This window comes from Tiliqua scincoides, chromosome 3 (genome assembly GCF_035046505.1).
Source record: "Tiliqua scincoides isolate rTilSci1 chromosome 3, rTilSci1.hap2, whole genome shotgun sequence".
In the NCBI taxonomy this organism is placed as follows: domain Eukaryota; kingdom Metazoa; phylum Chordata; class Lepidosauria; order Squamata; family Scincidae; genus Tiliqua; species Tiliqua scincoides.
The window spans coordinates 192,434,090-192,460,464 of record NC_089823.1 but is presented as its reverse complement, the minus strand read 5'-3'; the positions used below and the strand labels follow the sequence as shown (position 1 = coordinate 192,460,464).

General features: G+C 42.7%; 1 protein-coding gene across 4 annotated transcripts in view; it reads right to left on the bottom strand.

Moving 5' to 3' along the window:
* ARHGEF4 (Rho guanine nucleotide exchange factor 4) overlaps window positions 1-26,375 on the bottom strand; it is a 207,665-nt gene that overhangs the window by 122,348 nt on the left and 58,942 nt on the right. For 3 of the 4 annotated variants that reach the window (XM_066620908.1, XM_066620909.1, XM_066620910.1), the window contains 3 exons: window positions 16,333-20,496; window positions 13,911-14,225; window positions 13,190-13,319 (listed from right to left, as the gene is read on the bottom strand). In XM_066620908.1, the coding sequence (XP_066477005.1) occupies window positions 13,190-13,319; window positions 13,911-14,225; window positions 16,333-20,496 (4,609 nt within the window). Of the gene's footprint in view, window positions 1-784; window positions 940-13,189; window positions 13,320-13,910; window positions 14,226-16,332; window positions 20,497-26,375 lie in introns of those variants that run through there. The other variant, XM_066620911.1, reaches the window with a different exon arrangement.

Here is a 26,375-nt window from a genome sequence, read left to right as displayed (position 1 = left end):
AGGCAGGGATACTTTCAAAGGGCTCCAAAGTCATACAGGCTAAACCAAACCGGTTACCCAGTTCAGGCTTGGGCTATTAGCCTCCAACATGCTCTGAGGCCCACGTCAAAACCCAAAAGGAGAAAGTACAGTAGTTTACTAAAGACTAGTGGATCAGCAATGTCAATCTAAAACTGAACCTGAAACCTTTTCAGCAACTAAAATAAACAAATTGACAAGACATGAAATGTGTAGTGATCAGCATTAGAACTGAACTGCTGCAATGTTCTTCCAAATGTCTTATGTACACTGCTCATACCTTGGAATACATACAGCATCACAGGAATGACAAATGCACACAAGAGTGAGTCAGAAGAAGGTTTGAATAAGGATAATTCTCAAACAAAGGGAATATAAATCAGGCTGTAATACGCTATAATGCTAATCCTCCTCAGTAATATTTCATGTCAGAGCTTCATATCTTTAGGAAAGATATGCTGTATTGTGGTTTTTATAGCAACTTAACAGATGAGGAAAGAGCCAGCTGGTGAGAGTATAAGCAGTCTTTGCAAAGTCTTTGAATCCTTACTTCTAAACTCTGGATTCCAGAAGTGTGATCAGGTGCTTTTGCCTCTGCCACAGGCTTGGACCACATGGCAACCAGGTTTGCAGCTCTGGGGTTCTTTCATTCAGCTACCCAAAGCACACGCTGCCCATCCCCAGTGTACAGAAATGCTTCAGCTCTTCCTATTTTATCTCCCAAGGTCAGTGCAATATCACCGAGCAACGATTTTGCTTTCCTTACCAGAAGCTGAATGAAGACTCTCCAAGCTCCAGTATCGGGAAAGGACGCCTCTCATCCCACCTCCGCCACCACACACCACTCCGCTGCTATCCGAATCAGAACCTGGGGAGAGCCCAGAGCTTCCACTGCTACTGCAGTTTTCTCCACTGTGCACACCGCTGGACTCGCAGTTGGAACATTGCTGGGTCCTCATGCGGGCAGCTGGAAAGGAGAGCCGGCAGGCTCTGCTGCTCTTTGGGAAGAAGAGAACTGGGCACCGTGCAGCTACTCACAGGGCAGTGGCTCCAGGTCCTGCTGTCTCAGAGCTGTGTGGGATTCCTCTCCTCTTAGTTGCCAGTTGCCTGCACGATGCAACCTGACATCATAGGGGTCCGTCAGGGAGGCTCCCTCTGTGGTTGCCGAAAAGGCTTCAGCTACAGTTTGCAGAAGCATGTTTGCTTCTAAGTTGATTCTAAGGAATTAAATCTATCAAGGACTGGATAGACACTTTTCGTTTCAAAATGTCAGTTTTAGACAACAAAAAACTGCACCAACCAGAGTAAACTTTTAAGCCTTTGGGGAGAAAAAAAGCCCAAATGAGGTGAACTTTTTTCCTAGCTGTGCCCTTTTGAACACTTGAAAAGAATTAAGGTTGCAATTGCCTACACACACTGTGGGTAAAGGCTATTGAATCTAATGGAACTTACTTCCAAGTAATCATGCAAAGGATGGGGCTGTATACATTCACATGGTCCTGATCCTGGTTAGATCAAGCTGGTATTGCAGCAGTTAAAACTGTTCTGAAAAGCCCTTGGACCAACATGTCTTAATGGAAAGATAAAGATCAAATGCTGAGAAACAAGGACCAGCTCCCATGATAGACACATGTTGATGTTAGGGCAACATCTATTGTTGCAGTACATGCGCCATACAGGGTCACTTTTTTGGATGACTGTTCATCCAAAGGCATCACTCCAGGGCTAAAAGGGTATATTCATGTACAAGAAATACCTCAGGCTCTTTGGCTCATTCTTTGGCACGGCAACTGGGGAATGTAGGAAGCATTTCTAGGGAAATAAGGTATGGAGCTGGTCAGAGTTTATCTGATTATGAGCACATCTTCTTGTGCAAAGACTGCAGGTCCTATGCAAAGCAGTGTGCCTCCTGTGCTCGCATACAGATAACCAGCTCAACCATGCAAAACTGTTGTATGATTTGCAGGCTGCAAGCCTGCCAGCTGAGCACTGAGACTTGAAGAAACCTCCTACAATGAAAAGAGATTTACTAGGGTTGCCAACTGCTTTCTGCCCTTTCTCCTGCGCCTTCGGAACATCGACACAGTGAGCATAATTTAATCAGGGGAAAACACTTCCCATCACTGTGCCACTATGCTGGCAAAAGAGGTAGTTGTTGACTTGTTGCCTTTCAGTTACTAATAAAAACACGGGAGCTCTGCCAAAAAATCATTGGCATCTCTAGGATTTACTAAACCCTCCATGAATGCCTTTCACACCTATTGTCTTGATGAAACTACAAGAAAAGAGAAGCCTGGAATACCATCTTCCTGAACGACAGAGCAAGAAGTGTTAGATTCACAGTAATTCCTGCAACAGGTCTGGAGATTTAAAGAGCATTTCTCAAACTCTTTGCTAAAAACATTAAATATCTCACACAGACATCCATTCCATTTCACTTAAAAAAAAAAAAAACTTGTAGCAAGCCCATTGCTGTCTTCAGAGAAGCAAAGACTGTCGAAAACTATTCACAGGAAAGGAATTCGGCTTTTTAAAAAGGGACATGCTTTGAGCAAAGAGACAGAACAACTGCTTCTCCTCTGGGGCCCAAAGAGGGCTGACATACAAATGTCTGACACAACCAGCTACAATACCCAGAGTACAGTTGGCGCAGGCAGCAGGCCTGAAATGCTGCAAAAGACACCTGTTTCCCATCAACCTAAGCTAAGCTGATTTATTTCAGCTGGATGTCCTTTCTTCTTTACACCTTGGTCATATGGGAATGAGAATCAGACCAGACTAATGGTAGCTATGGAAGCCGCCAGAAGCACAGACTTACACATGAATGAAGCCAGTGGACAGGAAAAAAAAACCCAACCAACAAAAGAAATTGTTCTGGTCACTTTCTTTTTGGATGAAAAGCATTATCTGCAGCATGTTCTTAGAGCTATTGGGGAGGTTTATTTATTTATAAAATGGCTTACCTGTAATTCTTACTCCTTCCATCCTAAATAAAGCCCGACAATATCAAAAACCTAACACAACAGCACAATAAAATCATTAAAACATCCAATAGTACAAACAGCAGTAATGCTGAGGATCTCTTATTTTAACACTTCCAAACTGAATTCACTGTTAGCAAAACAGAGAGAAAAACCCTGGTAACTGTATTCTCCAACCCAGTGGTTCTCATGAATTTAGCACTGGGACCCACTTTTTAGAATGTGAATCTGTCATGACCGCACCAGAAGTGATGTCATGACCAGACGTGACATCACCAAGCAGGAAAATTTTCAACCATCCTAGGCTGCAATCCTACCCGCACTTATCCAGGAGTAAGTCCCATTTACTACCATTGTTAAAAGAATATACATAGCAGCTTGTTAAAAATACAGGTTTGTAACATTTCCACAAATGCACTCACACACCATGGTAGCATCAAATCTAAGATATTAAAAATAAAATATTGAAATGAATAGGGACCCACCTGAAATGGGCTCGCAACCCACCTAGTGGGTCCCGACCCATAGTTTGAGAAACACTGCTTCAACCTATATTTCAATTCTCTTTAATGTCAGCCTTAGACACAATATATAATCTGAACCAGGACTCACAAAACAAATAGAAGAAACAGAGCACCTGATGGGCAACACATTTATTTGGATGGGACCAATCAGTGTTTGGAGTGTGAATTCTCAAGTCATGCAAATCTCTTCCCTAGGTTTAGATGTTTGAGATAAGCCAAACAAAAACAAATTAGGCCAAGAAGAATCAATGTGGTATTCTAAGCTTGATGTTACCTAGCTATGCCTAGGACTGAAGCAAGTAATCAATTAATGAAGATGCAGTTAATTAGGTTATAAATAGCCTATGCTGCTAAGACTCAAGTTGCAAAGACTTGTGTGACTCATAAATCAGCATCCAGCGTTTTAGACATGTTTTAGGCTGCTATCATACACCCACTAACTAGAGTGTAAGCCCCATTACACACAATGGAACTTGTAGACACGAATGGAATTGCACTGCATGTCTCTGTAAATATTTCATCTCAATGGCTGTCTCTCTCTCCCATTCTTCCGAACCAAAAAGATGGAATTGCTTTGCAGTGGGGCTCAGCCACTCTTCTGAGCATACAATAAATGAGGAGACTTCAACACACCACATTTCATACTAACTGTAGAGACTGGGGTTATATGTCACTTTCCACAGAGATGTTTCTTTTCAAAATGAGGTGGAAAGCAAAGCCATGACATTGATTGCAGACGTTCTGCTGTTGTCCCTGCCTTCCTGCCCAGGCAGGAAGGGATGCTACATATTGCTGATCTGAAACATGCAGCCTTTCCTGGCTTGGTGGCATCTGGAATGAAAGCAGGTATAACATCTTGTTTGCCTCCAGCTGCACTAGAACTATGATGCAATCCTGTTTGCACCTTAGGCATACTCCTGGAGTATGCTCCTGGAGAATGCCCAGGAGTGCCCTTTGTTAGCTTTGCTGATGTGCCAGCTGCATCCTTTCTTGGAGAAGTCAGAACTGGTCACTGCCATGCATGCCCTGGTCACAACCATATTTGCCTACTGTAATGTGCTTAGGTGGAGATGCCTTTGAAGATAACTCAGTTACATGTGGATCAAAATGCAGGTGCCAGATTGGTAACATGCAAATGGGAGCATATAACCCCAGTAATAGTTTGTCTTCACTAGTTGTCTGTTTGTTCCTGGTCTAATTCAGGTTCTGAACTTTAAAAACCTAAATGGCATGGAATCATGATACTTTAAAACCTGACTCCTCTAAATGAACCTGTCCCATGCTGAGATTAACATCAGACAGCCTGGTCTGTGTCCCTTCAACAACAGATGCACAGCAGCTTCTGTGGCATGAGAGGCAGGGCCTTTTCAGTTGTGTCACCAAAAACTGCAGAATGACCTTCCAAAGAAGTTCCCTCTGACTTCAAGCTTCATCACTGCATTTCAGCAGGCAGTGACATCTTGGTTGCTCCAACAAGCTTTTGGAACATGTCTGCTTCTGTGTAACAGTGTTTGTGCAACTAATGTATGATTCATTGTAAGGTTTTATTAGTGCCATTTTTATGCTGAAATTTTCAGTGCTGTTTTAACAGGTTTATCTTTTTACTAGATGTTAAATTTAGCCATTAGCCACTTGGAACATTTTGTATAGAAAAGCAGGATATAAATTGTTTGGAATAAATCAAATTAGATAAATACTATAAGCAAGTATGGAATGCAGTATTGGTGCCAAAGTTTTATTGTAAACACACTGACACAAGGATATTGCACGGTCCTGGAACCAGGCCTGTGAAATTATGATAGTCTGTTGCAAAGTGGCCTTAAGCTAACACAAAACACAGAACTGCTACAAATAACTGAATAGTTTAGATCACAGTTTCATTGGTTAATTGGGGGGGGGGGAGCAACTTGCAAAGCTGAATGCCCCTGCCAATGCTTCTAGATCTTCAAATGCATCTTTTGACTTGAAAGCTCACTGTTGGGTTGACTGGCCACTATTTTAGTCTTTTTATTGTTTAAAATAGTGCTTATATTTTTGGTTATAATGTTGCCGTAGCCAAGACTTAGCGTTAATGGTTTGAACTGGTGTTAATTTAAACTGCGATTCTACTCAGAAAGTGGGTTTGTATTTTGGAGATGTGCCTCCAAAGAAGCTGTATGACATTCTGGGTGATTTAGGAAAACAGCTGCAGCAGAGGTAGGACAAGGCTTAGAGAGGGCAATTGCCCTCCCAGGTCCTTAGTTCTGATATTTGAAGACTTATAGGACAGGCAGTGGTGTCATGAGGTCATCTGGGAAGTGCTGACCACATAGGGTGACACCCTTGAAGGGACACCACTAATGGCAAAATGCTGGAAGCCTTTTGGAAAATTTTTATTTAGGAATAATACCATCATGTTATATATCATTGGAAAGACAATTTCATGCATAATGTAATTAAACAAACCACGTTGAATTATCTGCATTCTATCAAGCGTTATGGCCAATTAACCAGAAAACAAAACTGTCTTATGTAACAAAAAGTGGTTTCTTAACTCAAAACTGACCAATGAGACTAGGGGCGGGGGCAACCTGGAGGCAGGGAGGAGGCAGTGGCACAATCCCCAGGATCACACCGCCCAGGGGGGCTGCAGGGGCTTGGGGGCACTTACCCAAGCCTCCTGCAGCCTCCCCAGGCTGCGGGGAACCTGGCGCGACCTGCAGCAGGGCTCCCCGCAGCAGTGAAAGTAAATGCGGAGCAATCACGCTCCACTTCTGCTTTAGCGGAGGCAGGGCACAATTGCTCCGCATTTACTTTCACTGCTGCGGGGAGCCCTGCTGCAGGTTGTGCCGGGCTCCCCGCAGCCTGGGGAGGCTGCAGGAGGCTTGGGTAAGTGCACCCAAGCCCCTGCAGCCCCCCTGGGAGGCGCAATCCTGGGGGTTGCGCCCCTGCCTCCCCCCACCCCCGCTGCCTCCCCTGCCCACGCAAGTACTTAGTGGCTCTCAAACTCTCCCAGAGAGTTTGAGAACCACTGCTGTAGTTGTTTCACTCATGTCTCTTCATTGCCGCTCACCCCACAGCTCTCCTATGTGCTCAGTCTGATCTCTCTTTGCCAGCACTTTCTCGCACAGCACTTTAATAACATTTTTCATCCTTTTCACAATCACATATCCTTTCCTCTCCAAGCTTCTTGTGAGTTTCTTTGTCACATAATAATATAATTGTATTAATTATATTAACAATTAATTGTAATGTAGTGATTTAATGTAAGTAAAAAACTGGTAGTGTGCCTTGACAATTTTAGTGCCTTGACGGTGTGCCGTGAGCTGAAAAAGGTTGAAAATGGCTGTGTTACATATTAAGATAAATAAAGTTGACGGGAGTTATATCAACCCTAGTAATGCAACAATTAGACTATGCAAATAGATACTATAATTGATTTTGCATAGTCTGGTACGGGTGGGGGAGGTCGTTATGGGAGTGACGCAATGAGCTCTCATTGAAACAAACCCTAGAGAGGCTTCCAAGGACAGGCAATAAAACAATTTGCTGTCATTCAGGTCCTTTTGAAAAGGTTGCAGCTTTGGGTTTGTGAACTTTTCCACTGCTGACCTAATCAGGTATCAGCTTTCCTTCAGCTTGCAACTTGGCCGGGAGGCTGCAAATGAGCCACATTATATCAGCGAGGAAAGTCAGTTTGCAAAGCCACTGATTGCCAGCAGAGTCCCTTCACAGCACAGTTCTTTTCAGTTGTCAAGTGCCACTTTTCACTTGCAGGACTTCGGAAGTCATAGGTGCCCTCGTGTGTGACTTGGTCACATGACTTTATATGGCGGCATGCCTTCAGAGATTCTCTCCATCTCGCTGGAGGTTTCTCAAATGCTAGTGATTAAGCCAGCAAGAACAAAGGTAATTTATTGCTGAGACAAGAACTCTCCTGACCTCTTCAAGGCTGAATGCCTTACCTCTGAAAGACTGGTGGCGACTGCTGCATCATTGCCCCATGGCTCCTTAACACTGATAGATCCCATCTGTTGATTAGTTCTCCCCATCAATCCAACATTTTGCTAGCTGTATTCCTGTAATATTCTTCCATCGATCCCCCTTTGGAATCTAATATTAGGCAATACGTTAGAACAGGGGTCTCCAAACTTTTTGGCCAGTGGGCCACATCAAATATCTGGTGTGGTGTGGAGGGCCGGACAAAAAATTTAAATATAAAATTTAAATAAATTAGAGATGGAACTTAGATGAGTGGATAAATGAATGAATGTGCTCAACCTCTCTGGCCCTCAGAACACCCTCCAGACACAGTTCTAGTCATGTTCAGTTGAGTGGGCCAGAGGCTTTCAGGGACAAGAGGATGGCCATGGGCCAGAAAGAGGCTTGCTGTGGGCCGTATCTGGTCCCCGGGCCGGGGTTTGAAGACCCCTGAGTTAGAAGTTCAAAAATAATTTCTCTGGAGGCACCAGCTCTCAAGTATTACTAACTCTTTTTGCTGCTCAAAATTTCATCAATCAAACAGGACTTGAGCTGCCTCAGTTCTGTCAATTGACTTACTTTTCGCCTAAGCTAGAACAAAATTCTAAATTTTGTTGGCCTCACCCAGCAGTCCTGAAAGCAAATCAGCATCCAGATCTACTGCACAATTTCCATGCTGGCTAAGGAATAAACTTATTGAATCAGGTCACTTTCAAATTTTTTATACAGGTTTAGTCTCATTATTCGCAAGGGTTCCATTCCAAGAACTCAGGTGGATGGCAAAAATCACATTAAAGCAAATCCATTTGAAAAACAATGGCCCTTTGCTAGGTGATTTAAAAACAGCCTTGCTAACCTTTGTGATGTAAGGCAGAGTCCTTAGGCAGACAATCCATCAATCAGTCTCTCTCCAGATGCTTAGAAAAGCTTCATTCCAAGCCAGCAACCCCTCCTTTCAGCAAAGCAAAATAATTATCTTTCTTTCACATGCTCAGGGGGAAGACAGAGGTTGCTTGCCTTGCAGTGAAGCTGTTCTAAGTGCCTGGAGAGAGAATAATTAATGAATTGTCAGCTGGCTGCCCTCCCTTGCATTAATGAGGCTATTGTTAAACTATTGTTTTTCTTTAATTTAAAGGGCCCTTCTCATCTCATTGAGATAGAAAAATCCATGGACTTTTCCACAGGTGGAAAATCTGTAGATAATTACATTATTCCTGTAATTGCTTGCAAGACTGTCTCTCTACAACAGTAAGAAAAGCAGTTTTTTTTTTAACTGTTATTTTAAAGGGATGCATTTTTCCCCTTCTCCAGGGATCAGAACATTCCTTCTCATTTGCAGTGGCCATTCGTGTTGAGTCAAATCCACGTATAAAAAATCCATATATAACAAAGTTGGACCTGTACATATTTTCCAGGGATGCGCAGTGCAGGTGTGGCAGATAAGGCAGAACCACCCCATCGCAGTCCATGGAAAAGCAGTGCAGCTGCCTTGCCTGCTCACACCCAAGGAAGCTCTTTTTACACCAAGAATGCTGGTGTAAGGAGAGCCTCCTAGGGTGCAAGCAGGCAGGGCAATTGCGCTGTTTTTCCATGGACTACAATAGGGTGGTTCTGTCTCACCTGTTATACCTGCACTGCACATCCCTAATATTTTCTCCAGCACTTGAAGTATGTCACCAGGGACAGAAGAATACCATGGCTGGCTACAACAGTCCTTCTCAAGCTGAAGAACTCATAGTTACATATTGCAAGTATGGCACTTTAGAAGTCAGAATCTTTTTTTTTTTAATACTGTATATAACTCTTGTTGTTTTGTGTGTGTCACTCTCTGTCTCTCCCGATTTACATTATATAAACTACATGCCACAATCCTACCAAGACAAGCAAGCCTTGTAATGTGGAACAAACAGGCACATCCCTTTCAGTTTTGCTCAGTTCCCTTCTCACTAAAGTTGAACTGCAGTATTGCACGAGTTGTGTCTCACACATTGCACTACCTGTGCAAGCAGATCACTAGCATGAACAAGTACATACCTGAATAAAGTACATGAATGAATCCACTTTCAGGTATAGAAACTACATGGTTCAGCAGCTCAGTGCCAAGGACACACTGAACATAAAACTGGGTTAACCAAACTAATAATCTAGTAACTGTTGCTTCAGCTACTCAATCAAACACTTCACTCTACATGGACAAATGAGAGTTTAAATGCAGGTTCCAAGCCAAGGCTGGCCCATCTATAAGGCCAACTAAGGGCGCAATCCTAACCAACTTTCCAGCACTGACCTAGCCACAATGCAGCCTCAAGGTAAGGTAACAAACATGTCCTTACCTTGAGGAGGGTTCCTTGACTGCCTCCCCACTGCAGAATGCAGTGCACATCACATCAGCACAGCTATTTCAGTGCTGGAAATTTGGTTAGGATTGCGCCCTCAGGCAGTTACCTAAGGCAGCAGATTGGTGGAGGGTGCCCAATTCTTCACTTTCACTGCTTCTACTCCCACTCCCTGGATTGGAAAAGGAAGATGGAGAGGAAGAGTGAAGAAGATAGTGGTAGCACTAGGGGAGAAGATACCATTCTCCTTTCTTCCACACTTCCTCTTCTGCTCCATTTTCCCCCTTTCCCTATCAAATTCAGGGAGTTGGAGAAGCACAGGCTGGCACATTTGGCATGCCACTTCAAAGGTCAGGAGGTTTTGGGTTAGCCTTATTCATAACTGAGAACACAGGAACTCTGTTAGCCACACCATGACATATAAACAATATCTTCACTTGAGACTATTATATAACAATCTATTATCCTGCAAAGACGCACTTTATCTGCACGTTGGTCTCTACTTGACATTTAAAGATTTGCATACATAAATACAATTTGCATACATACAAAATAAACACTGCCTGATTAAGTCCTGATTGATAATAAGGGCAATGTTCGAAGGAGAGCTATTTCAAGCCCTGGCAGTGGCAAGATTCCACAGATGAAAACCATACCCAGCAGTACATTCCTACATGCACAATGGTCATGCAAAAACTCCTAACAACCTGATCCCAAACAGGCCTACTCAGAAGCAAGTGCCTTTGAATCTAACAAGACATTTCCTGGCCAGTATGCTCAGGATTGCAGTGTAATCCCCTTTGCTGTAATCTGACCCCATCACTTTTTCTTCTTCCTTCAAGGACATTCATAAACAGCTGATCCCAATATTTTAGGGCAGTCCTTTAGATATTTGAAAAATACCATCTAATCATCCTTCCCTTCCTGGAAACAATTTCCATGAGGCAGTTGATTCCTGTTTGGCTCTTTACATGAATCCCACCAATCACACTTAAGAGTTTTCATGGGGTGCCTTCCAAGGAACAATTATGTGTAGGTTGGCCTGCCTTGAAATGCAATTTATTCCTATAGCTTGCTCCTTTGCTGTGTGAACAATCCTAAAACATTTACAGCCAAACCCTATGCACATTCACTCAGCAGCGAACCCCACTGAGCTCAATGGGGCTTCCTTCCAGATACTGTGCAAACTTAGGCATTTTCAGGTCTCTCCAATTAAGTCTGTGTCCTTGTTAAAAAGATAGCAACCAAAACCAGACACAATATTCTTGCTCAGGCCTAACCAAGAATGTAGGGATAGTGATAAAGTCTGACATGCACTAAAGAGTCAAAATATGAAAACATGACGGAGGTAGAGGATAGAGCTGACAAACTAAATGTGACAACAACATCTTCCAGTTTATTGCTACAAATATGATTTTTTTAAAGCCACTGAATGAGCCCTGCGTTTCAATAACCTATTAGTGCCTATCATCTTGTACAGCTCAGTTTCCATTACATGACGTTTTGGGTTTATGGTGCAATCCTATGCATGTCTACTCAGAAGTAAGCCTCAGTTAATTCAATGGGAATTATCCCAAGAAAATGTGAATAGGATTGCAGCCTTGATTTTGCATTTTTGACTAATCTCTCTAGCTTTTGAAAAATTCCAAAAGTTCCAGCCACGGTCATAACATTCAATATTGTTGCATTTATGTATTTATTGCTGATTTCAAAATATTCTGTGTCTACCAAAACATACTGCAGTCAATAGATTCTCTTTCAGTTAAAAACATCAACATTTTCTATAAACTTGGGCCCCACCTACTGGACAATCTCCATACATTTTTTAATTCAATTAAAAATATGCTGCTAGTTTCTGTAACCCATTTCAAATTAAAGGGCATTAGGAATTTGAGACAATCATAATCCATTCTATCATATAGCTGGAGAGAAGACAGAAGCTATTTCAGCAACTACATTCATTTTCCATATGTTTCTAGAAGATTTTATGAAAAACCATCCTGGTGCTTGAGGGAGAAATGGGCATTCACAGCATCACAGATGAGACAAGAGCTGAGATTCTCCTCCAGAAATATTACAAGCAATAGTAGTAATTCTTTATGTTAGGTGCCCAAATAATTTGTATATCACTGAGATTCAAATAAGAAGCCATCCCTGTAATACAGGAAAAGAAATAGATTCCCTGCCTTTTGTTTAACCTCCATGTATTTTACGCTCTGCTGAAGCAGACACTTAATAATTTTTCCCTCTTTCTGATATAGACACTTCCCATAAGGTTCACTAGAAGTATTTATTCAGTTCTACTATTTCTTCACCATGTGTGGTATTGTGAGCAGTTTTGAAACAGAAGTGCATTTTGAAGTATCACAGCAGTTATGGGTTGTGATAGCCAGACATGAATCAATGTGATCTGACACAAAATGTCTTATGCAGAATTTCTCAAAATCAAAATGGAGCCTTATGAAGTCAACATGGATAGAGCACACAGTTTTTCATCAATATATCCACCTTCTTTCCACTACAGCATGTGAATTTCACACTTTGTAACTGTGATGTATTCTACAAGGACAGATATTTTACAGAAATTGGTGGTTTTCATTCCCCAAAACTCCACATAAAACAAATCACATGCAATTCACACAACCAAACAAGGAGACTCATCCAATTTGTGGATTCCTCTTAAATGTGAAGCCAATTTCACATATGTCCACGCACTTCGTCTGAAAGGAACAATGCCCCCACATTGAAAATCCATGTGGAAAACCATGAATTTAGTCAACCTCTTCTTACCTGCCATCTATACTCCTTCCTTTTGAACCAAACTGTCAAAATTATGCTTATATAGGCATGCCCCTGTATCTGCGGGGGTTCCATTTCAGAACCCCACATGGTTAAGTGAAACCGCAGATATGGGCGAACACCACCCCCACCCTTCAGAGTCAAGGAGGCACGCATGGGGGAGGCAGATAAGTGAAACTGTGGATACAGGATCCCTCTGTACATTATCTATTTTTAAAAAATCCCTTTTCTGAGAAGGATGTCAAACATAGACTGATCATGTCACCATAACATGGTAAAGAATGGGAAGAATTCAATCTACTAAACATGGGAAGAATTCAATCTACACAGGACAAGTGACACAGGAAGTTATATCATCTTCCTGCATGCCCATCATTGCAAAATGTCAACAGTAATATGGATTCAGAGAACTGGGAGTTTCATACAGAAGTACAATGTATAAAGGCATATTCGGTACCAACAGAATAGTGTGTGGTGAAAACAACATAGCCAAAACCAGTTCAGAAGGAATCAAGACATTACAGAATATTCAGAAATAAGATTCCAATAATATAGTGTGTGGTGCTCATACCTGGAAAGGAAGTGCGCCGTCTCAAGCCCACACAATCTAAACCTGTGGGTGTGCTCTGGGAATAAAGGTGTAACTTGAGAGGGAGGCCATCGAAAGAAGCTGGCGAAGTGATGGATGGTCTCATTTTAACCTACAAAACATTTTAAAAAGGTAATTACATGAATTAAGGAGACATTTAGCTTGAACTCTCCCAAATCCTTTGCCCATTAAACAATTCTCACTTTTCACTCAAGAGATTGTTAATTATCTCAGGGTTATTAACAGAACTGGGTCCTGCAAAGTCACAGAAAGAGCAAAATAAGATTTGAACACAGAACAAGGAATGCTATTTACAAAGAGCACAAGGAACTTTGTAGGCATTCAAAGCATTGTAAAGATGTAAAATGCAGAACCTTCAAGAAAAAAGTCTCTGTTATTGGAACATACATAGTATACATTTCTATTTTAGAACGTGTACCATATACTCTTCATTCCAGGCACCCCACTCTCATACTAGTGCACAATGCTGCATGCATGACAGAATAAACACCACAGAGAAGGATTATCTTGCAAGATGCATTATTTTGTTGGTTAATTCTCTTCACGCATTTTCGATGGCCAAAACGCTGTTAGACATTTTTAAAAAGCAGAAGAACTTGTTAAAGACTCAGCCCGAAAAGAGAAGGAAACAATAGAGAGATGCAGCCAGAGAGAGGAGACAAGGTTATTGTTGGCATCTTACTTTTAACCGATCCTCTAGGAGGTAACTTGAATCAGTCTCTCTATCTGACTGGGTCTCCTTCACAGGCTTCCTTCTGCGATTCCTTTCCATCCAGGCATCATCAAAGCTGAAACGCTTGCATGGGAGACCGTGTCTCTTCCTCGGGGTGTGCTCTTTGGGTTTTCCCTCTTGAGCATGGAAGGGGCACATCCAAGCTTTGTTCTCTATGTTTGGGAAGGAGTGTGGAGATACTGGCATTTGAGTAGACCTTGTTCGGCAGTGGAGACCCCGTTTCTCGCTCAGCCTCTTTTCTGATGGTGTTTGTTGAATATTCTCCTGTTTTACAAGTAATATGCGAAAACAAAAGCTTGGTTGGCTGGTTTCTTAGCCATACTGGATGGCTAGCTGCAAAGCAACCATATAGAACCTGGAATTTCATTACATTTGCTCCTCTTCAGAGTGTATCTCCTACACTGCTCAAACACAACACCTACAAGAGCCTCTGATTCCCGGATGTTTTCAATGTGGATATTGCAGGCTAAATAAAACTCAATCCAAGAGTACACACACAAACTGTGAGGCAAGAATAAATAACAGATGATGGTCACAACAGGTCACTTAGCTTCAAGCCCCCATATACTTAAGCATCATTAAGTATGATGATGAGCAGTAGCATTCAAAAAGCATTGATGGGAGCCTATTGATATATCTCTTCATCCTGTAGTGGTCCATTTGTGAGTGGTGAGCAATGAAGATTGCTCTTCTAGCACCATTCACACATCTCACAGCAACAAGCCTGAGTTGATGTGACGGTATCATCAATGAGAAGCCATGGAGATCCTGGCTCCTGGTTGAGTACCTGCATAATATGTGTTTCAAGTACTTGTTCTTTCACATTCTTACTTTGTTTTTTTCAGTTTCAGGCATAAAGACATCAAAAAATTCCAAATTGTAATGTTTGAAGTGATCCTGAAGACCTAGCTTTCACAGCAGTATAGAAACACTCTCATTAATAACAGTAATATCAAAAAACCAAAGTTCCTGAAACATATGCAAATATGTTCAGGATGAGAAGGTATCTGAACAGGCTTTCGTAAAAGCCCAAGTCCAAATTACATTTTGGACTTGGATACTTTCCTGCTGTGTGGACACCTCAAGAAATTATTTTAAATGAAACAGCTCTGCCCTCATTGGGATCTTCAAATGAAACAAATGACCTTAACAAACAAACATGACCGTAATGTAGTACATTCTGGAACATCTAAAGTTCAGGTCCTTAAACAGTTCACAACATGAGGATGCCTATACATATGTAACTACATCCAAGCATGAATATCCTGCAGTGCAAAACATTACCCCCAGAGGGTGCAGCAAATTTGAATTTACCCATTCAATTTGCAGTTTCCTCAACGAGATTATAATACTTGCAGTTCTCTTAGATCAATGCAGTTATAGATCTGTGTGATTTTTAGAACCCTGCCTCCTCCAGATATTGAAATATCTCCCACTCACCACAACACTACTTCAAACAGAAATCAGGTTCATACATGAAAATCAGAGGTATTGTTTCTTCCATGTGATCCTTTTTGATATTCCCAAATAAGTAATTACAGGAACCTATTGTGCAAACATGCATTGAACTGAGACTACACAGAAACACTCTGCTGTGACTCCAATGCTCTCTAAAAAGTACGACCATGATTTCATAGACATTTCAGCAGAATAGGTTTGCATAGTGATTATTTTATAAGCCAAATAAATCATCGTTTACAAAATATTTGGGGGTGTGGCTGACCCCACCCCACTGGGGGTGGCTGACTCGTATCCTTTCATGCGATGGACTTTGGTACTATGACTGACACTGTAATGCTACTTCTGCTTTAAAAATGTAGCACAAGTATTGGCAGAACCTTTGATGACCACCTTTATGATACAAATGGGAAAATGCTTGCTGCTGATAGAAAGACCACGTTAACAGCTGTTGTAGTTTCAAATCAAACTAGATGCTGAAAATTCAATGAGCTCACCTATCTGCACATAAAGAAGAGGCCTCTTTTGATATTGTGTTTGGCACCGTTTAAAGCAATTCCACATGGCCATAAGCATATGGAAAGATGCAATCAGAATTGGTTACCCAGTTAGTAATTTTTCTGGGACATCCTTGTATGCAGAATCCAACAATCCTGTCTGGCCTAGCTCTGGAAATGCTACACAGTTCACCCATTCGTTTGTTAGACGTCCCTGAGTCTGTGCTCCCAGAAGAACTGCAAAAGAGGATCCTGCAAACATGGAACTAGATATCAGACTTTCAGTCCACTGTTTGACTTCCTGTGGAGGAAATGCCAAGTCATACATCTTAAAAATAAAAGCAATTTATTTAAATGATACTGCACTCAAAGTTCTCAAAACTAAACCAGATCATTCCCACCGCAAAGCAACTCACCTCATCTCTGATGATGTCACCCAAGGAAGAAATGGTGTTTAAGCTGATCTGTGACTGGCTGCTGATCCCACTATCTTCTCTCTGATAGTCATGATCTAATGAGTGTGCAGACACTAAGAAACTCGATCTGGGCTTCACTGTCTTTGGCCTCTCAGGGGCTTCCAGATTGTTGTCCGTTATAGAGATGTTTCCAAGAGAGATCAATGAAGTGGAATTTAACCTGACAGGGTAATGGAAACCCTTGCGTTGAGAACTGGATCTAGGACTCTGGGGCTTGGGGCTCATGGGTCTGCAGGGCATGTCCTTACGCTCATACATGGACAACTGGGGGCAAGAGGGCATGAAGTGGGAAAACGATGACTGCAGGTCAATTGGACTGATTGGAGATTTCAACCACAATTCTTCAAAAGAAATGTCCTCCTCATGCCCCATTGCTTCCTCTTTCTCACTGTAGTCTGGACTGTGTGGACATTTTATACTCAGTTCATGAGATGGCTCTCTTCTCTTCCTCCTTGTGCCCTCAGCTATACAGTCACCAGTGTCAGCGGAGGCAGAATGGCCAGCTTCTGTAGGCAAAGCATTTGACCCACTCAATTTCGTAACTACTTGTCCATTGTGATATTCCTGTTTTTCCTTGGACAGTCGTCTAGCAAAGCTGCCAGGGCTCCGGTTTGGACAAGGACTTTGCTGCATCGGAAGAGATCTGCTTACGGCAGACCGCTTCAGGCCATCTGCCTCTTTGCTTTTCAAAAACGCTTTCCAGGACGTTTGGCACAACTTGGCCCTTTCCTTTTCATTTTTCATTGAAAACTTTGGATTCTGTTCGGAATTTTCCTTCTCCAAAGTTTTAGATTCAAAGAAACTTGAGAAGGATCTGTGGGCCAATGCCAATCTGCTCCTGAATTTTTTACTCTCTGTGTTCTTGTTTCTTTTGAAGTCACTCTCTGATGAGGATTTCCTGAGTTCAGGATAGTCCATAGACTCATTGTCATTGTTCTCAACAGACCCCAACACCTTTCCTTGTGAGGATTTAATTCTAGCCAGGACAGGAGAAGAACCTGTGCCCATATTATCCAAAAGTGTTCGGCCAGAGCCAGAAGCCTTTCTCAGGCTCATTCTGTTGAACAGTCCTGCAGGTCTCTCATAAAATAAGTCGTCGTCATCTGAATACTCAGCAAGGCAATTTTCCTTACTTTGCAAAGTGCAGCTGGATGAACTGTTCTGAATATACTTCAACTCATCTCCCAGCTCATCCCCTTTATCTACATCTACTGCTTCTGTCTTAGTCTTGATGCTCTCTTGATTTTCAGCAGTCATAAGTTTAGTCTTCCTAAAGGATGCCATTTTTGAAAAGGATAAAAACTTAGACTGCTTGGGCGACTTCTCGGGGACCCTAGCCTTCTTGTTCCTCTGCACTGCCCTATAGAAACTGCTTTTACTCCCCAGGAAGTTAAGGATGTTCTCATCCATCTCCTCACTGTTTGTGCTACTGGTGCTGATATTATCTAGGCCCATGGTGCTTTTGTATTGGTTGTCAGTTTTCACTGATGTGTCATGGATCTCTGTGCTTAGATTCAATTCACTGTCTCTGCTAATGCACTTGGGATCTTCCACAGAGAAGCCTCTGTCTAATTGTGTGTTTGGAGAATCTTCCCAAAGGTATGTTCTTCCTTGTGGCATCTCACAGCTTTTAGTATCTTCCTTCTCAAGAATCTGCTTATTGTGGACATCATTCTCCTGGGTCTTATCACCAGCAGTAGCATCCTGAAACATGCCAAAATTCATTTCCTGTGTTCTTTCAGCAGTTTCACAAGCATCTTGTTCTTCATTTGTGGTCATAGCTTCATCCAGCACCATATGGCCCCTTGTTTCAAACTGTAGGTTTATTACTTGCTCCGTCTCTAAGTCAGAATCAGCATTCATCTGGCAGGGTTTTATCAGTAATATCTCAGCATTTCTGGTGTGTGATTCTAAGGACAGGCCATCTGTATCTCCCTCTTCCTTCCAGGTTTGCACAGAACTCTCCAAGTTTAAATCAGTCCCAAGAGAATCATTATCTCCATTAACTCCTGTAGAATCTGCACAGGAAGAAATTGAAGCAAAAACTAGAGCAGTTCCTTCTGCTTCCTCGTGAATGGTTTTTTCACCCTCTTGAGTGCCCACTTTAATAGGAAACTCACTGTCTGACATAGCCTGTACAAGCAAAATGTCCTTTCCACCATTTGATTGTACACTTGGAGATTTATGTGACTCTGTGACATCTCTCATGGTGGAGAGATCTTCACCACCACCACCACCACCACAATCCTTTCTTTTCATACCCGTGAATTTTACATTTATTCTTTCCTGATCTGAAGGACACTTTAAGGCACTGGATTTCCTGTTCATGTCTGGAAGCAGTATTTCCTCTTTCTCTCCTATGAAGTGTTTTCCATTTGATATGAAAATCCCATCCAGAACTTCCCAACCTATATTAAGCCCAGAATTGTTGCTCAATTCATGTGCCCCCAGGAAGGCCTCAGTATTTTGAGAGTCAAGGCATTTTCCCTTCATGCTCACCTGTGTACCAACACTGGAAGCATGGGTGTCACGGGTGGTATCATAGTTCCCTGTGATACCTACACCAAGATAATTTTCTTGGGCTTCAACATCACGGGTGTCAAGATGAGAAGTAAGATTCTGAGAGAGACCATTCATTTCTATCTCACCCTCCGATTTGGCCCGATCTTTTTCTAATATTGCTTTGGCATCGATATACGTTGGCATACCCTCCAAAATTGAAGGACTTTTCCGTTTACAATTAAACGCAGAGGAAAGTGGCAGCTGGGACACTTCCAAAGACTTGTTTTCAGCAAATGCATCTGCTCCTTTTGTTGTAAGGCCATATATCTTGGATTCATTGTGCAAATTCTTACTGGTACCTTGATGAGAGGCTGCTGCCTGTATCAACTGATTCTTATCTGAAACTAAGTGAGTGCTAAGAAGTACATCTTTAATACTTGTATCTTTTCCCATCTTTACGGGCTTTTGTGAGCAAACACCAAGCTTTTCCAAGTTTTCCTGTACACATTCATAATCAGACACCTCTAGGTGTAATTTGGAGCATGACCAACTTAATTTATTTGCCAGAACAATACAGTCATTGGTATGGTCTTGGACATCTTGAGCATTTATGTCCCCTGGTATGCTGTGCCAGGATTTCATTTCTAGGGGCCTTGGCCTCATCGGTAGCACCTGAAATTTACATTTCAAACATGGACACTTCAGCTTTCGGCCACATGAGTGTGCAACCGCAGATTTCTGACCATCAGTAGTGTTCTTCCTATTGCACTTGAAGTTAGGTAGATGATTTGGTTTACACATAACTTTCAGCGCTTCACAGTTTCTTTTCCAAGTTCTGTTTGCTTCTAAGGGAATATTAGGCAAGCTGTGTCTTGAAACAGCTTCTGAGCTGGCAGGACAATCCAGCATCTTCAAAACAGCCAGACAGCTATCAGAGTTTGCTCGGACACAAGCAAACTTGGTTGCTGCTGTGCTTGTGTTACCTTTTGCAATGGCACCTTCAGCTAGATGTTTTGAGTGGACACAGATTTGTGCCTTTCTGTCCATAGATTTTGCCTTCACTACCACTGCAGCCTCTGTCTTGGATACAAAGTCCTTTTTACTAGCTTCTGATTCCAGGCAGGTAATACTGTGCGGTAACATTTGCTCTGTCTCACTGGTCTCTTCTGGTTTTGATTTTGTTGCTTGTGCCTCCAGCTCACCTTTGCTTGTTGGGATGTGTAAAACTGAAGCCACTTTCACAACTTGCTTTTGTATACATCCCAGTTGCCTTGGGTACTCCAGCTCTGAAGGAGCTGTTTCTAGTTTTGCTTCAGAATACTTCTGACAGGGTTCTTCTACTTCTGAAGAAAGACAGCATGAACTCAGGCTGGTTTCTCTAGTCACATCGCTGGCAATAGATTCTGAGTCTGACACACTTTCATAAGGCTCTGTCTTGACATCTGACAAAGATTCACTCTGATGTGACTGGGTCTCAAAGTAGTCTTCATCTGTTTCCTGGCCTAATCCACGAATCTCCAGCTCTAATGTGCTTGGGACAGAAGTATTGTGGTCCTCTTCCAGCTCCCCTTCACTCGTGCAATTTTCATCCGGTTCTGGAGTCTACAAAAGAAAATAAAGAATCCATCAAGAGTCAGGTTAATGACCTAAGCGTTACCTAAACAGAGCTAGAATGCAGTCTTTGGTTACCATAAATAAGATGAAAGAGATAATGTTGCACTGGATATTTTCTTTTCATTACTAAATTCAGCATCTCAACATTTGCAGATAAATTGCAGAAAAAATTGCGGATTTTGAACTTTCTCAACTATCTTTACAGAGGTAGATATGAAAAAGATGGTCAACGGGTGGTCAAGATGGGAATGGCCAAAAAGGGAAACTGACAGCAGTTGTTGCATTCTCCAGGATAGGGCTCAAACTAAAAGGGGGTAGAATGTTAGGACAGTTGGCTTCCAGTACAGATAATTATCACAATAATTGGATAGAGCTGTGGCTTAATTATAATCCTTATCATATTGGGCCCAATTCTATCCCCCACCAGCCCAGACCATGCAGCACCATTGACAGAGCATGCTCTGTACACTATTGGGTGGGGGAGGACAAGATGGCCCAGGAGAAGTAAATAAAAATGTAATTTATTTACCTCTCCATAGACTGTATGGTCTCCAATGGGTCTCCTCTTTAGCTAGCATAAGTACAAGAAGGCCAGGCCAGGCAGAGGAGATAGGATCTCAGTGTCTGTGGCTGCCACTACATTCCTTTCCCTCCTGCCCCTACCACTAACTTATCAACTATGATAGAGGACAGAGGAGGTTCAGCGGGTCACTGTTGTCCAAGCCTCTGGCCATTTGCCCTGATGGCCATGGCCTGCAAACAATGGAGCAGCTTTTCCACTGTCAGTCCAGGACTTATGCTGACAGGTTGTGAGTTCCATCAGTGTAAGCCCCAGGTAGGATTTGGTTGCTTGTCTCATGTCTTACTGAAGTCTGCTGAAAACCGGCCATCTTCATTTATTGCCATCTGATACTCCCATTTGCACTCCCCCTCTTTACATTCTGTACATATACGTATAACCTGCTCAGAAAGGATTACGCTTCCTGCATCTGATGACATGGACCATAGTCCATGAAAGCACATGCTACTATACATTTGTTAGTTTTAAGGTGCCACGTTGTTGTCATTGCCACAACAGACTAACTCAATGACCCTTCTGAAAGTCTGGATCACACAGCACTAGGCACTACCTTAGAAACAGGGAGAACTGTCTATTTCCAGCCTGATGCATAATCTTGCCCAGATGCTAAGCATTCATTAAAGTAAGTTTATAGCCAGGGGGGAAAAATGTGGGTGTTTCTCTGCTGCCTAGAAGCAAATATTAATGATGTGTCTGCCTCCCACTCTATGTTCAAAAAATATCAAAATTTGATGCATGATTAGACAGCTTAATTAGAATTACAATACATTGTTTTTGAAGTGAACTTCATCTGTGCAGTTTGCCCAACAGCTCATTCTCAATATTAATTTGAAAGTCAAGTTTCATGGCCCCCTCTGCTGGCTAAATTAAAAATGCCTTCACATTTCTTTGCTTTAACACAAACATTTTCCAAGGGGTGTCCCCAATGGAGTTGCTTCAAGCAACTTCACTTGCCTATTGTAAGAGTGTAAACATTTTCCAAGAGGTGTCCCCAATGGAGTTGCTTCAAGCAATTTCACTTGCCTATTGTAAGGGTGTAAACATTTTCCAAGAGGTGTCCCCAATGGAGTTGCTTCAAGCAACTTCACTTGCCTATTGTAAGGGTGCTGCAACGTTGAAAGAAAGCAACTCAAAAGACTTGGTGCTCAGGAGTGATAGTTTGAGCACTTGATAGTGATAATAAAATAGGCTTTTATTTCATTGCAAGCAATGGGCATCTCACGGGACTAGTGTCCAAAGTATGAGAGCAATTCCCAATATTGATTTGACCATTTATATAATTTTGGCTCTTTGTCCCAAAATCTAGACTTCCCGTTGGCTGAAATTTTACATCAGAGATGGGACTAACACCTAATAGGTTAAGATAAGGTACAATAGGTGGGCAACAAGTGGGAAAAACAACTGATTGGCTATGATTTACATACAGGTGAGGTTTCACCTTAAAACCTAAAAAAGTACAAAAGTTTCTAAATCCCAGCAGGGTGCACTATAATACTATTTACTTAGTGTTGGATCACATTCACATAAATCAACCCAATTATACAGATTGTTTTGACAAGGTTTAGAATAACACCATTAACAGAGAGCGCAAAATACTTAAAGACAGGTGTGAAGACCAACATGACTTCAACTTGACAGAACTTTCATCCCGCATTAGGGTGGCCTTGTTCGAGCGCCCTGTCTTATCACTTCTGTATTCCATAACAGTTACACTGTAAGACAGTCTGCAAAACTGAGGCTTCTTTTATTAAGACGTTTAAAAGTTTTACTAAAATCAAGCAATTTGATTTCTATGGCTTAATTCTATATAACTATTGTGACCCTTTTACCTTTGGTACAGTTTAGCATCAAGGGATCACTTGGTTTCCATGTTACATATGTATGCTTTTGATGTAAAAGCATAAAGATTACAAAATTACAAAGCCAGTGAATACAATCAGTGAATAACATTTGCCAAAGCTTGCTCATCTCTCCAGCAGCTGCCTTGCATCTGTTATCTCTTGAGCTACATCCCAAAGTGTAAACAAACTTTGAGGCCTGAGCAGCTTTTGTCAGACTTTTAATCAGACTTGCAAAATGATTCTTTCTTAACACCAAGCAGCTTTTTACTATCTTATGTGTCTGTGCATGTGGGTTATAGCCTGGGTCAAAAGTCAAAAGAACAAGGAGGAGACCAGAGTGGGGAGAAGGGCAAATCGGGCCATGGAAGGGGGCGAGTTCAGCTGCAGCATTGCCAACTGAATTTTAACCCCCTTCCTTGGCCTGATCAGGCCTTCACGGGTCAACATGGACTATAGAACTAGCACAGGTGATGACTGCTGCAGCAACTGCTGAAGCTTACACCAGGGCAAGGGAACAAATGTTTCCTAAACCTGATGAGGTTTCAATATGTCAAAATATGTATTACACTCTTCATTCTGTATATGTTTCTTTTTTTCTTTTTTGCATGTTGTTGTTGGCAACCTTCAGTCTCAAAAGACTATGGTATCGCGCTCTGAATGGTGGTTCTGGAACAGTGTCTAGTGTGGCTGAAAAGGCCAATTTGGGAGTGACAATCCCTTCCACACCGAGAGCAAGTGCAGTCTGTTCCTGGTCTGTCTCCCTGACTATGGGCCTTCCTTCTTTGCTTCTTAGCCTCAGACTGTTGGCCAAGTGTCTCTTCAAACTGGGAAAGGCCATGCTGCACAGCCTGCCTCCAAGTGGGCCGCTCAGAGGCCAGGGTTTCCCACTTGTTGAGGTCCATCCCTAAGGCCTTCAGATCCCTCTTGCAGATGTCCTTGTATCGCAGCTGTGGTCTACCTGTAGGGCGCTTTCCTTGCACGAGTTCTCCATAGAGGAGATCCTTTGGGATCCGGCCATCATCCATTCTCATGACATGACCGAGCCAACGCAGGCGTCTCTGTTTCAGCAGTGCATACATGCTAGGGATTCCAGCACGTTCCAGGACTGTGTTGTTTGGAACTTTGTCCTGCCAGGTGATGCCGAGAATGTGTCGGAGGCAGCGCATGTGGAAAGTGTTCAGTTTCCTCTCCTGTTGTGAGCGAAGAGTCCATGACTCGCTGCAGTATAGAAGTGTACTCAGGACGCAAGCTCTGTAGACCTGGATCTTGGTATGTTCCGTCAGCTTCTTGTTGGACCAGACTCTCTTTGTGAGTCTGGAAAACGTGGTAGCTGCTTTACCGATGCATTTGTTTAGCTCGGTATTGAGAGAAAGAGTGTCGGAGATCGTTGAGCCAAGGTACACAAAGTCATGGACAACCTCCAGTTCATGTGCAGAGATTGTAATGCAGGGAGGTGAGTCCACATCCTGAACCATGACCTGTGTTTTCTTAAGGCTGATTGTCAGTCCAAAATCTTGGCAGGCCTTGCTAAAACAATCCATGAGCTGCTGGAGACCTTTGGCAGAGTGGGTAGTGACAGCTGCATTGTCGGCAAAGAGGAAGTCACGCAGACATTTCAGCTGGACTTTGGACTTTGCTCTCAGCCTGGAGAGGTTGAAGAGCTTTCCATCTGATCTGGTCCGGAGATAGATGCCTTCTGTTGCAGTTCCAAAGGCCTGCTTCAGCAGAACAGCGAAGAAAATCCCAAACAAGGTTGGTGCAAGAACACAGCCCTACTTCAAAGGCTTTGAAGGAGGCTTTGGATGTCAAAGGGGTCTGATGTGGAGCTATCGAAGACAACAGTGCCCTTCATGTCCTTGTGGAAGGATCTGATGATGCTGAGGAGCCTGGGTGGACATCCAGTCTTGGGGAGAATCTTGAAGAGGCCATCCCTGCTGACCAGGTCGAAGGCCTTCGTGAGATCTATGAAGGCTATAAAGAGTGGCTGTCGTTGTTCCCTGCATTTCTCCTGCAGTTGTCTAAGGGAGAATACCATATCACTGGTGGACCTGTTGGCTCGGAATCCGCACTGTGATTCTCGATAAACGCTCTCTGCAAGTACCTGGAGCCTCTTTAGTGCAACTCGGGCAAACAACTTTCCTACAACGCTAAGGAGAGAGATGCCACGGTAGTTGTTGCAGTCACCCCTGTCACCTTTGTTCTTGTACAGCGTGATGATGTTTGCATCCCTCATGTCTTGAGGTACTCCACCTTCTCTCCAGCAGAGACAGAGGATTTCATGCAGCTCAGTGACGATGATCTCTTTGCAGCACTTTAGGACTTCAGCAGGGATGCTGTATTTTCCAGGTGCCTTGCCAAAGGCAAGGGAGTCCAGGGCCACGTGAAGTTCTTCTAGGGTTGGTTCACTATCAAGCTCCTCCAGCACAGGCAGGCACTCAATGTTGTTCAACGCTTCTTCGGTGACTACATTTTCTCTGGAATATAGCTCAGAGTAGTGCTGCACCCAGTGTTCCATCTGCTGCGTCCGATCCTGGATGACCTCACCTGTGGCAGACTTCAGAGGGGCAATTTTCTTCTGCGTTGAACCTAGGGCCTGCTTGATACCATCATACATCCCCTTGATGTTGCCCGTGTCAGCTGCTATCTGTATCTGGGAGCAGAGCTGGAGCCAGTAGTTGTTAGCACATCTCCTGGCAATCTGCTGGACTTTGCTGCGAGCAGCTCGGAGGACCTGCAGGTTGCGCTCACTGGGACAGGCCTTGTATGCTGCTTGAGCTCTCCTCTTTTCCTCAATGACTGGTGTCAACTCCTCAGAGTGGGCTTCAAACCAGTCTGCCGTCTTGTTGGTCTTCTTGCCAAATATGGACCAGGCGTTGTTGTAAACGGCATTCTTGAAATGTTCCCATCTGTTGGATGCGTTTGCATCGACCGGGACTGGAAGAGATTCCTCAAGCGCTCAAACTTTTCCAAGTAGCCTCCCAAGCGCCTTTCCAAGCCTCCCAAGCCTGCCAAGCGCTCAAATTCCTCAAGCGCAAAACTTTTATTCAAGTTTTTGCATGTAAAACTTGAATAAAATTAAATTTTAAAAAATGTGAAAATTCCCTAGCAAGATACAGCAGAAGCTGCATTGGCACCATTGTATCACTGTGTGGGGAATTACATAGGATTGGGCTGCCTATCCATCAACTGCTAGCCAGTACAAACCCCATTCATTTCACTCGGGTGTTCCTGCCATAGCATCTTTACACGTTATGAAATTCCATAGCATCTTTACACAAAATGAAATGTGGAAATGTCATCATGTGTAAAATGGCACATGGCCAAGAAAGAGCTTTCTGTAGGAATAAAAATATTCAAAAATGTGTGTGGAGGAGAAGTCAGGTCTACATAGAAATCTGAGAGCCCTTTATACTCAGTTCATTGTGATTTCACATGTTAATCATCAC